Below are 16,808 nucleotides of genomic sequence, written 5' to 3'. Positions count from 1 at the left end.
GCACCCACCCCTTGATGGTATATTCTCAGGCAGAATCCATTCTTCCTAGAATAATATTCAGATTTTTGCTAGCATTTGTTTTGAGCTGTTTGTCTGTTTGTTTGTTTCATTTTACTTTTCAAGTCATCTTTTGCAGACTTACAAAATTGCCTTTCCTCCCATGCAAATCTTTTTTCGGTTAATGCTGGAATGTTCTAGCAAATGTCCTCGGTGCTTGTGTTGTCTGTTTTATTGCAAACATGTCCGCACAGGGAAAAGATAATTCCTTCCTTATATAAAACCATTCCCCTGCTTTAATCTCTCACATTATGATAAATATTTCTTCTCTGTCCTCCCTTATTTTGTTTCCTCCTCGTGGTTCCCGCTGCTGATTCTCAACAGATGCCTGGGAACAGAAATGTATTTCTCAGATGGGAGCTTTCTATGGCTATCTAAACATTCACGTTCACCACAGAACTGAAGGGCAGGGAAGCTGGCTGCATGCGTGCTGGCTCACTGTGGTGGCTGGAGGGCTCTCGCGCGCGCGAGCGCTCTCTCTTCTCTCTCTCTCTCTGTCTCTCTCTCTCTCTCTCTCTCTCTCTCTTCTGCCTGGTGATGAGAAAAAAAAAACTCACTCTGCTTTGGCCGCTCGCTCACTTCTTGAGGCAGGAACAAATATCTGCAATGGGAATGGGATGGAGCAAGAATAAAAATGGGTGCATCTCAGCTGGATCATGGCAAGGGAAAGGGTGCAAAGGATATGTCCATATCTCAGAATGCATCACTCAGTGCCACCCCATGGTCTGTGGGTGGAGTGGGGATGTAGACAGGTCATAACCTGACACTCAGACTTACGGATCTGAAAGGATATAAAGCTGCCTGAGGGTGTAGTTCAGTTGGTGGCATGCTTGCCTAACGTGAACAAGGCCCTGGGTTCTATCCCTAGCACAGCATAACTAGATATGTGCCATACTGCAATTCCAGAGAGATGGGGGCAATATGGTCATCCTTGACGACATAGTGATTTCAAGGCCAGCCTGGCACTCTGTCTTAAAAAAACAAAAAAGTGAATAGCCAGTCGGGCAGGACTGGAGACAGAGTGGTGCCCATGGAATCCCTGGAGCTTTTTCTGTATGTGCAGAAAGAGTCTTTAAAATAGAGCAGACCATTGTAGTCTAAAGACTACAGAGCCCCGTAAATATTCAGTGAGGGCTTCCACTAGCATGCAGTTTTATCACTAGCCTGTACATACGAAAATGCCCACTTGCTTCTAACACCTAGCAAAGGTAATTAAAGCCAGAAATCACAAAGCGCTTAGGGCACCCAGACACCATGGCTTCACTGACATCATAAATGCTGTATCCCCTGTCGGATTTTGTCACACTGGTATAGGTTGATCAAAAAGCGTCCCCCACTGATGCTTTACCCCAAGTGCAGTTTAGACACCACTTCTCTGTTCCTTCTTGTGAAGTTGATGTTTCTGCCCCTTATTCTGTGGTGTTAGCTGGTCCACAGGACACCTACCACCCTGGGAGCCCATGGCATACTTGGACTTGCCAGCTGAAACACAAGGTTTCTCAGCAGCCTCCTTGGTCATTGTTATGTTAGGATTCATTCGAAACTCCATGCACACAGGCATAAAGTGATCAGGATGATGGTAAATCATTACTGACTGCAAGAAACGCTACGTTGGCCATCTATAGTTATTAATAAATTTCATATTCATCTTTGCTGCCTTTAGAGACCTTTTCTTCAAAGAATAAAACGTGATTTTTGTGAAACTAATAAGAAATTGTGAGGTAATCCCAGAACAATTAGCTCATAATAAATGGGCTTTGGTCAGGTACCCGAGTCAAGTTGTTTACAGTTGTCTGAAAACCCTGTTAACGGCCGTATGTTTTTGAAAGCATTTTCTGATTAAGCACAACATAACCACTAAAAACAAAAGTCGGGAAATCTACGGATTTTGGGCTTTGAATTCTAAAACTTTCTATTTATTTCCGTACTTACTGTCCTCAAGAAATATGTGATCAGTCAATATATTCTAAATGCCAAGAATCGGGGCTGAAAAAAAATTTAATTTGCTAGGAAAATACATAAATTTGTTAAATACGTTTCATTTTCATCCTAGTTTATATTTTATTCATGTACATTTATTGCTAAGCCATCCATTTTTCAAGGTAGAGTATAATGGATGAAACATTAACTAAATAGTATTATTTACTCCTAGAAACTAGCAGAATCCACTGTTGCTAAAGACCTGGAAAGAAACTGAATTTCACAGATCTATGCTGCTTTGTTTAAATTCAGACTTAGTTTACTTCACGGTAGGGGGAAGGGGCGAATTTTCAGTGCTTACTTCCCCAGTAATCACACAGAGAAAGAGATCAGTGAAAGCCACACAGTCAGTAGAGTCCATAAATACTTAGCGAAGATAGATTGCACTGGGTCAAAGGTCAACTGCAGGATTCTGGGGTAGGAACGACCATTCTTCTAATCAAATGGAGCAGATTATGTCTGATTTGTACTGAGTGTTTCCGTTTTCAGTGAGGTTTTCAGTGCAGTCCGTGTGAGTCACAGATGCAAACACCCAGTTCTTGTTGCTGTCTGCTGTGGGCAAAGCAAGCTGTAACAGCCCACATGCTTTTGCACCTTGCAGGAGTCCTTGCAAAGCGCTTCGCGCGCCACCTAGTGCCCAATCGAGGTATGAGAGGTGGGAAAGAGCAACTGAGTCTCTGCCCCACTGCAGTGAGTTACATTATCAGCGGGGCTTATTGTGTTCTTTACTTTATATATCACTGGATCCTAAAAACTTTAGAGTTGGTTCAAATGCACTGTTTTCCAAGAGTTCTTTAAATTAAATACCTTTTCCATTCTCCATAGGCTTGTATTCAATACCCTCACTGCAGGTACTCACAGCGGCATTCTTACCATGTGGAGCTGTAAAAAGCTCTACCCCAGTTGTTTCCGACCCATGTAAAACTGAAGCATGCTCTCTCCACCCAGCCTAATCCTTATTAAAAAAAAACGTGTGTAGCATCCCTCCACAGCTCTGATTTTTTTTTCTCTTTGTTTTTCAGATTGTCTACAAAGCCTGGCTCTGCTCCCAGTATTTTGAAGTCACACAGTTTAACTGCAGAAAGACCATTCCTTGCAAGCAATATTGCTTGGAGGTGCAGACAAGGTGTCCATTCATATTGCCCGACAATGACGAAGTCATTTACGGAGGCCTCTCCAGCTTCATCTGCACAGGTACAGGCTGGGTGGGGCCCTCCTTTGATCTCCATCAATATGTTGCTTCCAAAACCCCGAGACTGCCCAAAGGTATTTTTATGTGGCCTGAGCCCAGAAAAGCCTCCCAATGTGATTTAAACAAGGGTCGATGTCTCTATCACACAGCTATGCTGCAACCGAGACTCTCTGTGAATGTCTCCTGAGGATAGCTGCAGAGTCTAGGGGGAATTTTATCAATGACTCCTTCCTATTTTGTGATGAATGTTGTCACCGTATCTTAATCAGTATTGAGGACAAAAGGAGATGTCAGCCTGGATCACGCATGTACACACTGGGGCAAAAGAGGCCAGGACAGGTGATTTTTATATTTTCTGATAACAATATCTCCTTTATTTTTTTTTTGGCAAAGAATCGAGATGGGCAGGATGCCAACACCAGCTCTGGTGTCCAGAAACCCATGAGTGTTATGTAGTTTAGGCAGACAGAGAACACAGGGTCAAAGCTAAGAACAGTCTCATCCTGACAGGTCATTAGTGGGGAGAGCACCCTTGCTGAGCACGGGGAGTGCACCCTTGCTGAGCACGGGGAGAGCACCCTTGCTGAGTGAGCACGGGGAGAGCACCCTTGCTGAGCACGGGGAGAGCACCCTTGCTGAGTGCTCTGCTGATGTGAGCTCTTTGGAATTCACTTCTTTCCTTTCAGAAGAGGAGGGAAGACCCAATTTTAAAAAAACAATTTACTTGATTCATAGCACGCTTAACTTTTGAGTTTTAAGCATAAAAGTTAGTCTTAGAAAACAAGAAAATTCTCTTTGTATATTGGGCTTTTAAAAGCTCCACTGAACACCGGCAGGACCACAGAGACAGCCGCGTGAGTGAAGGTGCCTGCTGCAATTCCTGACTACCAGAGTTCAGTGTCTGGACCCAGATGCTGGAAAGACAGAACCCAGTTGTCCATGTTGTCTTCTGACCTCTACACGCATGCTGTGGACATACATACACACACACAAAATAAACTTAAAGATAAAAAATATAATTAAAAGGGGTCTAGAAAGATAGCTCGGAGGTTAAGAGCAATTGTTCCCACAGAGGACCTGGGATTGTTTCCCAGCACACACATGGTGGATCACACCTATCAATGACTCTGCTTCCAGATGACTCCGTGCCTGCTTCTGATCTCTGTACATACAAGACGTGCATGTGGTATACAGAAATACATGCAGACAAAACACTAATACACATAAAATCAATAAATAAAATAAGGACCAGTTGCAATGCTCAGTGTGACGATGTATCAAGTGGTTTGTGCTCATCGTGACAATGTATCAGGTGGTTTCCAGGCCCATGCTGTTCACTGTAACAAAGTATCAAGACACAGTCAGTGCCCTGAAAGTGCCAGCCCTGGTGAGCAGAAGGGCACTTCTCCCATCACACAAGCTGGCTTTTTGCTGGTGAACCACAATAACTATCCCCAGCCCAGGACACCACACATGCTGTGAAGATGTAGATGGGTTTGCATTTCATGACCTTCATCACCTCTTGGCCTCTACCTGTGTTTGCAGAGTTCTCTAGATGCCTTCAAGGCTACTGGAGGTAGCTTTCTGCACCTTTTGGCTCGTGGACAACTTGCATTTTAGCTGTGTTGGGTTTTGTAAAATCTGCATGTTTGTAGCTATAGTGACATCTCTAAGGAAAGGTGACAAAAAAGAACTCTGTCAGTGGCCCAGAAGACACTCAGAGCTCCTTGGAGGACTTCAGAGTCTCCTGGTGCTGAGCACTCGGAGGTCTGTCTGGGGATGCTTTCTGCCAGCTTTGTGACCCTCCTGTTACTTAAGCTCAGAACTCTAAAGTTGTTTTTTCAGACCCACCACACAGAAATTTTGTGAACTCACACAGCAGGAAGAAACATGGCTCTCTTCTGGGGTGGGACAAGGCTTTGGGGGAGACTCTGTGTCTGGGCTGTCATCTGAGGTTGCAGACTTCAGCTGGGTTGCACAGCAGGAGCTATGCTAAAGTGATTTGCACTCATTCTTGCTATCTGGCAGTGTGAGTGAGAGTTCCAGGCATACCAAAAGCAGACTGTATCTCAGGAAAAGCAAGAAATCCCTGCAGAAGTGCACAGAGGCCAGGCTGGACTTTCTTCTAGAAGAGTGGCCTGCTGGCACTCAGCACTCTCTCCCCAAGACTACTCAAATGCTTTCTGACACTCCACGTGGACAGATACATAGAGCTGCATGCCACCTTGGAGTGGGTGTGAGCCAGCTAGATGTCCCTATGTGCAGTGAAGGAAAGGTCTTCTAAACTCAGAAGAGAGCAGGCTCAATGGAGAGGTGACACATGAACTCCTTCCTGCAGCTGTTGGCCAGCCATGGCCGCCTGGACGCTTCCTCCCAGCAGACACACAGGCAGACATGCAGCACAGGGCTCAGGACAAGCATTATACACTGTCTATAAAATGAATCCACCATCCAAGGCGGTCAGAAATGTTGCTCCTTCATCCCAGTTTTTAAAAGCAAGTAGTAAATAAAGTTATTTCCACACCATGGACCGAAAACTACAGTCACTTATCATGAAGAATCCAAAGAACCTAAGTTCTGTTCACAAGGTGACACTCAAACCTGGCACCATTCAAACCTGGCACCATTCAAACCTGGCACCATTATTAGACTAAGAACCTGAGACAGGACAGACCACGGACCCTGGGGAAAACCCACTACCATCACTTTGATGAGTGGAAATTTTATTTTTTTATTGGATATTTTATTTATTTACATTTCAAATGTTATCCCCTTTCCTGGTCCCCCACCCCCAAGAAACCCCCTATCCCATCCCCTGTCCCCCTGCTTCTATGAAGGTGTCCCCCCCCAACACACACACACCCACTCCCATCTCCCAGCCCTGGCATTTCCCTACACTGGGGCATCGAGCCTTCACAGCACCAAGGGCCTCTCCTCCCATTGATGCCCAACAAGGCCATCCTCTGTTACGTATGCAGCTGGAGCCATGGGTCCCTCCATGTGTACTCTTCCATTGGTGTTTTAGTAGAGTCCTGGTAGTTAATCGTTATACGCACAGTTAGTGGAGCTCTCAACCCTCACCAGGGAGCTTCTATTTGCAGTAGATGGAGGTTAACATGAAGATCCACAACCAGCTAAGGTGTAGACAACAGGAGACTGGGGAATGCTCAGCTGTAAATGTGACATCTGTAACACACACACACACACACACACACACACACACACACAAGGAAGGCTTGGGAAGAGCCAGGGTTGGTAGATGACTAAGGAGGAATAATAACTAGTAGCTTTTGTCACACATCTTTCACACGAACATGCAAGCTCAAACCCAATAAAATCAGAGCATGTAGAGAAGAAGTGGGCACAAAGTCCCACCCCTGGCTGTGGAGCGATTGGTGGCTGATAGCTAATGGGGGACAGAGAATTCCATTTCCTTAACGTGTGTCTCCTGGTTGGACAGCCATGCTCCAGTGGAGGGCATGCTCTAGGGGCAACAGAAATCGGACTTAATTTGGTTCATTAAAGAAAGGACACAAAGCTGGGTGGGCAGGATATAGAAGTATAGGAGAGGAGCTAGTAGAAGTTATGATCACAGCATATTGGCAAAATTCTCAAGTAACTAGAGAGGGAGAGACAGGGTAGGGAAGGAATTTCTTACTGGCATTTCTTCAAGTGCCACATATCTGATGTGAGTGGCTTTCTGTGGGAGGTCTCTCTAAACGTCCATAACCCTGAGAACTGCTGGTATGCATTGAGCCCTTGACTCCATGTGCCCCTTGCTGGATGTTACTGAGGGACCCATTCTGCCCAGAACTATTACTGAAAGGCAGCAGTGTGGTAACCCAGACTGTGAAGGAGCCCCCTCAGTTCCCTTAGACAGCGATGGATGCTTCTGATTTCTTTAACTACAAACATGGTACAGCTCAGGCCCGTGGCTAGTAAAATGTTAATAGTTTCAAAACATAAAATTTTTCAAAACAGCCATGAGGTATTTAGAATTGAATTCAACATTTCAGCACTCCTTCAGTAACTGAGTGTGATCTTGAACTCCTGTCCTCCTGCCTCTATTTCCTACATACTGGATTACAGGCATGCGACACGATGCCTGATTTGCACAGCACTGGGGATCAAATGCAGAGCCTGGAGCATGCTAGCCCACCCGAGCCTCATCCCTGGCCTGTGGTGCTAACAAAACTTAGCCATGTCCTGAACTTTAGCTCTCAAATGTAATGTTTTGATCATCAACAGAATAACATGACCCTTTTTAAGCCAGAGAAAGCCTGTCCATCGCAATAAAGTGTCAGAATCAGAGTGCTGCATGCATGCCCCAATGTTCCGAGCATGTGTCTAGAGGACAAAGGGATTTCTGCTTGGGCTTCATTTTGCTTTGGGAGGAAGAAGGACGATGAATTGAGATGCCTCTTAGTTGAGCAAAACTGGCATGACCAGAGGAGAATTTGAGGGGTAATTAAGAAGTTCCGGGTGTTATTAGGGCAGGTTGCTATTCAGTGCTGAGGTGATTGAATACAGTTACTCTGCTGTGGGCCCCATCACACACGCCCTGTTCGGGTCTGCGGAGCGAGCACAGGTAGTGACGAGAGTCTCACTACCCAGCCTCCGCTATAGCACCCACAGTGTTTCCTTCTCCCCCTGCCCCCTCCCCCTCATTGGGGTCCAGAGCTCCTAGAGCAATCCTTGATTGCTTACAGGCACTAGAGAGCTGAGATTAAGGAGACAGACGCAGTAGAGTACCACAGCTGTGGGTGCTATGGTAACAAACATGGGAAATTACCCTTTGATTGATGGTTAAAGTAGGCCTGATGTCATTTGCTGCTCCAAAATCGCAAGAACAAAAGTAGAAGTTGGTCCTCTGGGGGTTACTGACAACGAAGATAAAACATATTTTGAGAATTCCGTGTAAATTCTGCATCCCATTCTTTTAGCTGTGACAAGGATAGGGTTATGTTTCTGCCTCTGGGGAAAACACTGTAGGCTGCTTTTGTTCCGCCCTTGCCAGCTGGGTTAGGTAAGGCGGTGGATGGTGCCGCCTCGCGGCAGGTACATGCTACTGCAGGGCATCCGAGTAGCACATAGGAAAAGCCAATAATCAGGCGCATGCACTCGCACACACTCACACAGACAGACAGACAGACAGACAGACAGACAGACAGACAGACAGACAGTCAACCATATCACAGAGGAATCTTTAAATTTGTTTAAATGCGTTCTCATAAAAGGAGTAGTATAGTAGAAAGTATGCTTTCTACAGATTTTAGTGTCAATGTCTCAGCCACTTTCTATTTCCATATTTAAAGTGCATGCATGCATGTTTAAGTATTTTTCCAAATTTAATTCTGGAGAAAAGAATCCAAGTTATTTATAGCAGACCAAAACTCAATAAGATTATGAACCCTGAAATCAAAAGACAAACTTGAAGAGATAAGATATTTCCAGAATAAAGTGAAAAAAAAATCAAAACAAAAGTAACAAGGACAGCAACAGGTCACAAAATTGAATGTGGAGAACGAGGGCCCACGTGGTTGTGCTAGCTCCGTTCTGTAGAACCCAGTATTTACAGCTGTCCTATGATTCTGGTTCAGGTCCTTCCTACTGACAACTGATTTTGTCTTCTCCCTTCAAACATGTGCTTTTGGCAGGGGATCACATGGTGGGGAACAAGGTCCAGGATGTCTAAATTCTTCCATCATCTGCGGGTTTGGGAAACGTGTGTCTACTGTAAGAGCCCCTTCTTTGTATGGCTAGTGAATGTCACTCACTAAGCACATGGAATGAATACTCAGAATTTCCCCTCAGACAGACATACCCCCAGTTCAGCCTGATGGCTTTGCTGCAGTGGAGGCTGGGGATTTCCCCACTTGTCTGGTGATATGGAGCCAGAGCGAGCTTGTGGGCACACTCACATAGCTCCAGGTTTGTAGGTGGCAGTCCGCTACTCTCCACAAACCTGCTGCTCTCCACAGCTTCGGGGAAATTCTGTCACGCCTCCGGTGAACCTTCTGCTTCGGATCCTACAGCTTGCATGATCTAAGAGGAGAAATTAAATTAAATTAAATGGCATAGACTGGGAGAGGGGAAGAATTGGAGCCTGGAACTCCGGCAGGAACTGGAATTGAGCTAGTCCCAAGAGGAATCCAAGATGGATCACAGGGACCCAGAGGTCGCTGCTCCAGGTCAGCAGGGCTATGTCCAGGGCCAGGAGAGGACATGTTAGCATTCTGTCTAAACTCCACACCACAGTTACCTGGCAACAACCAGGTAGGCCTTACCCACTATAAAAGGGGCTCCCATCCCCTATTCCCTTCCCCCACTCTCCACATGTTCATGGCTGGACTCTACTTCTCTACTCCCCCACACACACCTTTCTCTGCCTCTACTACCCTCTTAACTCCCCTCCCCATGCCCTAAATCAACTCTTCTATACTATACCATTGTGTGACTGGTCCCTCAGAGAGAAGGAATGCCTTGGCATGGGCCTGCTGAGACAGCCCTTCCCCCATACCTCACGCCCCCATAAAACATATCCCCCTCTCTTTATCTTTACATAAACACATCAGGACATGTGTGGAGAACAGTGGCTGGTGTCTTTGGCGAGGCTTTACTGACAACATCATGCCTTACCCGCCCTTGAACCTTGCAAAGAACTCACGTTCTGTTTCCAGAAGCCATGTGCACCTGTGTGGGGACTCTCGAAGAGCTAGCTTTGCGGGCTGGTCTGCTGAGTATAGGGGTTTCAAATTAGGAAAGATAGTGTAGCAAGCCAGGTTTAACAGGGCAGGGAGACTTCATTCCCTCAGTCCATCTACTTGTCTCACCTGCGCTGGAGGCGTCTTTATGAAGAATTGATTCGCAGTCTGTAGCTGCTGCAAACTCACCACAGCTGATCTCCCACACATGTATAGAGCCAATTATCATCAGAACAAGTCCAGATCGCCTGGTCCAAATAGTCTCCCACTTCTTAAGCCATGGGATTCATCGCTGAATGTGGGACCATGAGAAACCAGCAAAAGTAAAAGGTTTCTGACCACAATCATCCCAGAACAATCCAAAAGCAAATGTGAAATGAATCCTGGTAATTTCCTTCAGGGCTCACCTGTGCTGTGTTCTAACTCTAAAGAACACACAGCAGCACACAGTAGGGCTGCACTCTCCACTATGTACTATCACAAAACATGCTGAAAACCGAGGCTCACACGAGAAACTGTCGTATGCTATTAATTTCAGTGTTTTTATTGCACAAAGTCTTCTGTTCCTACAGGTGCATGATGGCTTGGTTACAGAAAAAAAAAGACTAAATCATTTCTCAACATACTAATATCTAATTATGTATATTAGAGTGGTCTTGCTTTGGAACACTTGATTGTAGAAATTGATGTTTGAGGTATCAACTTCAGTTTCAGAAAAATTACCAGAAGAATGATGGGTTCAGATGAGGGCAAAAGTTTCATGAGTTTCTGAAATGGGTCTTAAACATCGCTCTGTCACTTTGTACTAAAGAGTTTTGCAAAATGACATTATTAGCATTATGACTGTAGAACCAAAATATTGATCAGCTCTCGGAAATGTTGAAGACATTGCACCCTGCTGTATAAAATGTTTACCCAAGATTCAATTCTTTATGCAAAAAGACATAAGCACCCCCACCCCCACCAGCGTGCCCATTGGCTTCTTCTCTTATGAATGGCAAAATTCAGTGTTTACTAAAGAAGAATCTTAAGACAAATTTCTTTATGACATTATCAGTAAATATTTGATTTGTTAAAAAAAATTGTAGAATAAAAGGGATCACAAACGGAAAATGTTTAAGAATCTTTGTCTAGTCTGATATTGCCTTTCCAAGTCTGTTCCTGAAAAAGCAAGAATAAGTCCAAGCTTTCCAACTATCTGTCCAGCGTTCATATTATCAGTGAGATAGAACTGCCAGTCAGCTAACTTGAGACTAACTCCTGAGAAGTGTATCTATTGTTCGGTAAAGCAGGGTCCTTCCATGGGCTCACAGAACTGGAAACCCATGGAGTCTCATCTCCTCCCTACAGGTTGACAATAGTCACAAACACTCCCCGGTCCTCACACCACACATCGTATAAAAATTGAATGCTACAAGAATTTTGCAACATGGACATCATTTTTTATTGATTGGGAATTTTTACATCATGAATCCTGATTGTACTCACTTCTCAGTCCTCCCAGGTTCATCCCCACTCTTATGACTCCCCCCACCCTAAGAGAGAAAAAGAGAGAGAGAGAGAGAGAGAGAGAGAGAGAAGAGAAGAGCAGAGCAGAGCAGAGCAGAGCAGAGCAGAGCAGAGCAGGAAAGGAAAGGAAAGGAAAGGAAAGGAAAGGAAAGGAAAGGAAAGGAAAGGAAAGGAAAGGAAAGGAAAGGAAAGGAAAGGAAAGAAAAGGAAAGGAAAGGAAAGAAAATCAAGTCCAATTCATGTTGCCCATATACTCACTGGAGCATGGTCAAACTCCCAGTGACCAGCCCCTTAAAGAAAACTGAGCCTTCCCCACCTACACCCCTGCTAGAAGCCATCAGTTGTGGAGAGCTACACATCAGCACCCCTATCACAACCTTTAAGATGTCTCCTCATAGCTTTCTGTCAGGGCTGTTATTTTTGGTGGGAAGGGGTGGTAGGGGTTGTCACACCACTGTGGCTCTGCAGTCATCAGCGCCACTGCAAAAGCAGCCTCCCTGCTCTTTACAGTAAGCAGGGACACAGGTCATGCACTTCTTTGTGGCACTGCTGCTACTGAGGGCCATGTCTGGGTCTGTGGTCCTACTGCAGACGGGGGATGTGTTGAGGTCTGTGGCCCATGAGACCACCGAAGGCCATGAGGATACCTGTGGTCTGTGCTGCCAGGAAGTCATGTTGATGTCTGTGGGCCATGCTGTGGCTAGGAAGCCGTGTTGATGGATTTTTTTTTCTTTTAGGTTAAATAAAGACCAAAGCTGTCTAGCTCTCTGTTCCTAGAAAAGTGTGTGGTCAGATGGCTAGCTCTGTCAGACAGATGGAAAGTGAGATTCTCATACCCACCCTCTGTCTCTCGAACATTTGCTAGCTCTTGCTCTTGCCCCATACCATCCTCTCTCTCTCTCTCTCTCTCTCTCTCTCTCTCTCTGTGTGTGTGTGTGTGTGTGTGTCTGTCTGTCTGTCTGTCTCTCTCTCTCTCTCTTACACACATAGCAACACATAGATGTATCACTTATATCACTGTCAAAAGTCAGACAAAGATTTTTATATGTGTCTCTAAATATTGCTATGAATCTGCCTGATGAAATGTTAATTTTAAGAGAAGCTTTAAATCTGAGTCTCTGAGTTAGAATTTCAGCATGGTGAAAAAGGTGTGTGTGTGTGTGTACATGCATGAGTATGTATATACATGTATTGCACGTGAGTAGTTGTGTTTGTACATGTAGTGTGCATACATGTATCTCCTGTGTGCATGTGTGTGCATGTGTGTGGAAGCATGTGCATGGGTGTATATGCATGTTTGTGTAGTGTGCATACTTGTATCATTCACATGTGTGTATATGTATGTGTGTGTGTACATGTGTGTGTGTGTGTGTGTGTGTGTGTGTGTGTGTGTAGTATATATACCTGTATCCCCTGAGCTAAGGAGAATCTTGTAAAATACAGAAATGCTATGAGTTCCTGTAGTGAGGCAATGGCAGGTTACTCACTGACCCAAGAGAAAACCATCTCCACAGACAGTCATTGAATTGAATCAAATTGAATTTAGGGCTTCGGTTTGTGAGTCTTGGGGGCACTGTTCAGACCTTAGACATATATTTGAAAGGAGGAAATTTGGGCACACCCACACATGATGGAAAAAACAGCGTGAAGAAGACTTGTAGAAAAGATGGCCTCTGGCATGGTGAGTCCAACCACCCACAGCCTCCAGGAATGACTGACAGCCCTGTCGGCTGCACTTCAGCCCCACGTGAGAGAGCAGCAGCCTGCTCTTCAAGCCAAGAGATGAGGGAACCCATGGCATCTATGGAGCCTATTGTCCAGGTCCCACTGGTTAGTCAATGAGCAGTGGCTTGCAGATATGGAGTGAAATCGAGACTTTCAACACAGCCTTCCAACATTCACCCAGGTTACAGAGCAGGGGGCATCATGGCGACTGTAGAAGCTATGAGATCTGGGCCCTGGGGCAGAGACAGTGGCAGTGAGACTGGATTGAGTGGTGTTGCTGGACACGGGGCATGGTGTTACAGATCTCTTTAGGCTGGATAACAAAGTGATCTCTGAAACTTCATGAACGTACTTTGTGGTGGACTTCAGGACCACAGTGACTCTGCAGTGTACTGTGTTTGGTACCCAGAGCCACACTTGTCAGTCATTAGAACGTTTTTTAGCCCTGAGTCTGAGACCCCTTCGGTGCAGGATGAGACAACGGTGAACATTCTTCAAACAGCCCGGCCCCTCTCTGAGCATGCTGCAGAGGATTGCTGAGAACAAAATCTGCCCTAAGTAACAATGCCTTTTTAAAGGGAGAAAGCCAGAAAGGGAAGAAAAACAGGAGAAAAATCTAGTCATGTAGATTCTTATTTGTTATATTTTAATTTATTCTTTGAGAATTTGGCATGTGTGTGCAATGAAATATGGTCATATCTATCCCCTTTTCCCCTCTAGCTCCCCCAGAGTTACTTCCTCCATTTATATATCTCCTCATCCTCCTTCTTAACCATCTCACCCACTAGGACCAACTAGCATGCTCTATACATGCATGCATGCATGTGGGCAGCACTGGAAAACCACAGCTTCCTTAGCTCTAGAAGATATCGTCTTCCGTGTGGAGGTGTGGCTCTCCCCTTATTTTAAAACTGATTTCATAGGCTTCTCCTGAAGCTTCGAAGGGTAGTATAGGTTGAAAATTTTTCTAAGATCTATTATTTTTATTTCACTTTAACTAAATCCATTCAATTTCCTCGCACGTTTAATTATTCTTTTCAGAATTTTAAGTGTGAGTATTGCATTTATATCATTAACATCTCAGCCTCCATTCCCTCTGTGCCTCCACCCCCTCTTAAATTATTATTTTGTGAAATGTATAGATACAGAAGTGTGGGTTGGGTGTGGTGTGGTGTATATTTATGTGAGTGTGAGTGTGTGTGTGTGTGTGAGTGTGTGTGTGTGTGTGTGTGTATGTATGTATATGAGTCAATTCAGCATTGCCCACATGTATATTTAGAGCTGCCTTCTGGATTTGGGCAACCTATTGAGCTGAGAAAACTAATTCTCTCTTGTCACTTGCCATTGGTTTGCTTACTATCGCTCTTCATCTAGGGGTGGGGCCTTGACAGTTTTCCCTGATCCAGATCGGCTTATCACCTGGTGTTGTCATTGTTTTTGGTCTTGTTTAGGTTACCATGTAGTTGGGATTTCTTGGGTGCCAGTAGTTCCTGGTTCTTGTCATATAAAGAAGGCACAGTCTCCCTGCTGACACCTTACTCCTTGGGTCTTAAGGATCAAGGGTTTAGCTACTAAGATACTCCCCAGCTCCAACGTCCTCAGTGCTAATCCTTACAAAGGGGATGATTTCTACCTCTGTCTATTCTAACTGTCCCAAGAATAAAGAAAGTTCTCTCTACAGAGGCTTGTTTATTTAAAATCATGAGCTTCTTCAATTAATATGAAAAGAAGAAAAGATGACCCCATAATGAGAGTGATCAGGAGTTTCAGAGCAGACCAGCCAGCATAGCCAACTGCCAGCTCCAGCAGGTGGTTTTCCGTTGGTTTCCTGCCATGTAGGGAGTCGGGGTGCCTTGGACTGGATGGGCTCATGCAGGGTGATACTGCAAAAGAGAAATGTCTACTTTGAGAGAACAGGGGCTCTGCGGCTTTCTTACTCCACCACGACAGCTCAGGCATTATACTCAGCAAATGAGAAAACCAAAGAATAGAATGTACTTGCTTTTTTCATCAGAAAGCCAGCTGTAGACCCCTTCCAGTCTGATGCTCCGTGGGCAGCTGCTTTTTGCTCTTTGCTGCCTTCGTTTCCACGGGAACGTGGTTTGGAAACTGGAGTACCTGGCATCCTTTTAATTAGCTACTGAGTTGACTCCAGAGGGTCATAAACTGTCTTCCTGCTTTGATAATGAAACGCTTGCTGTAGTTTGAGGTAATTCGTACAAACAAATATGTCAACCTTCTATTCTTTCTTCATAACCATGTGTTTTTTTCTTTTCTGGTTTTGAATTATACCCTGCATCTTTTCTCTTGGATTTTCACATATTCTATAAAAATTCACTGAAAATGCCCAGTATTTGAGTGTCGTAGGCTATTATTGTAGAGCTCAGAACTTAACAAAGGTCTTCCCTGGGTAAAATTGAAAAGGGAGCAGACTTTCTCAGAGCACCTAGGAGAGTTGTTCATTCTTTAAGGAAGGCAGTCACAGAATTCATTCTCTCTCTCTCTCTCTCTGTGTGTCTTTCTCTCTCTTTGTGTCTCTCTCTCTGTCTCTCTCTGTCGTGTGTGTGTGTGTGTGTGTCTTTCTGTGTGTGCACATGCAAGCACGAGTGCATGCATGCATGCATTTGTGTGCATGTGTGCCTATACAGATGCACATGCATTTATGAATGCATACCTGCGGAGGCCAGAAGATGATCTAAAGTCTGTCTCAAGTGGCACTCCTTAGCTGCTGTCCATCTTCCATGTTTGAGACAGACTTGCTCTCTGGCCTGAGTTTCATCAGCAGGCTAAACTCACCAGCCAAGGTTCCCCGGGCTCCTCCCATCTTCATTTCCCCAGATCAATGGTTACAGCATCTATGACCACACTTGGCTTTTTTTACATGGATTCTGGGGAAAGTCTGGTAATTGTGTTCACAAGGAAAGCACTTTATCAACTGAGCCCATTTCCCAGACATGGAATTCACCTCCTCACTGCTGAGTGAAAAGTAGCAAAACCATGATAAAACACTGGGATACTAAGGGCTTCTATTGTCATGGTAAAACAACATGACCAACAGCACACTGGGGAGGGAAGGCTTTGGTTAGCTTATACTTCCACATTTTAGACCATGATTGAAAGAAGTCAGGACAGGAACTCAAACAGGACAGGAACCTGAAGGCAGGAGCTGATACAGAAACCATGGAAGGGTACTGCTTACTGGATGGCTCCTGATGGCTCGCTCAGACTGCTCTGGTCCTCCAGCCTAGGGATGGCACCACCCACAATGGGCTGGGCTTTCCCCCATCAATCACTAATTAAGAAAATGCCCTATAGCTGTATCTTGTAAAGGCATTTTCTCAATTCAGATTCCCTTCTTTCAGATGACTCTGGATTGTACCAAGTCAACACAAAGCTAGCCAGCACAACTGACCCTTGTCAACTTGACATACAAACATATAGTGTCATAACACATCCGTTCTTGTTTATCCCCAAGATGGCACATTGTTATCAATAGCACAATAGAAAGCATTTTACAAACATAAAAATTCCCATGGTCTTTGCAAATCCAAACGATTTAAAATTCAAACTTTTAAAAAATCCAGTTGCCTTTAAAACCTAAAATCTCTTTAAAATTCAGCCTCTCAACTATGGGCTCCTAT

General features: G+C 44.8%; 1 protein-coding gene across 2 annotated transcripts in view; it reads left to right on the top strand.

Annotated features, from left to right (window-relative positions):
* The window catches only part of Fam155a (family with sequence similarity 155, member A), a 567,324-nt gene that overhangs the window by 537,165 nt on the left and 13,351 nt on the right, over positions 1-16,808 (top strand). For both annotated transcript variants that reach the window (NM_001347127.1, NM_173446.2), the window contains exon 2: positions 3,060-3,231. In NM_001347127.1, the coding sequence (NP_001334056.1) occupies positions 3,060-3,231 (172 nt within the window). The remainder of the gene's footprint in view (positions 1-3,059; positions 3,232-16,808) is intronic.

Source organism: Mus musculus, chromosome 8, assembly GCF_000001635.26.
Source record: "Mus musculus strain C57BL/6J chromosome 8, GRCm38.p6 C57BL/6J".
Taxonomy (NCBI): Eukaryota; Metazoa; Chordata; class Mammalia; order Rodentia; family Muridae; genus Mus; species Mus musculus.
Note: the sequence above shows the minus strand (reverse complement) of the source record. Positions and strands in the feature narration are given on the sequence as shown.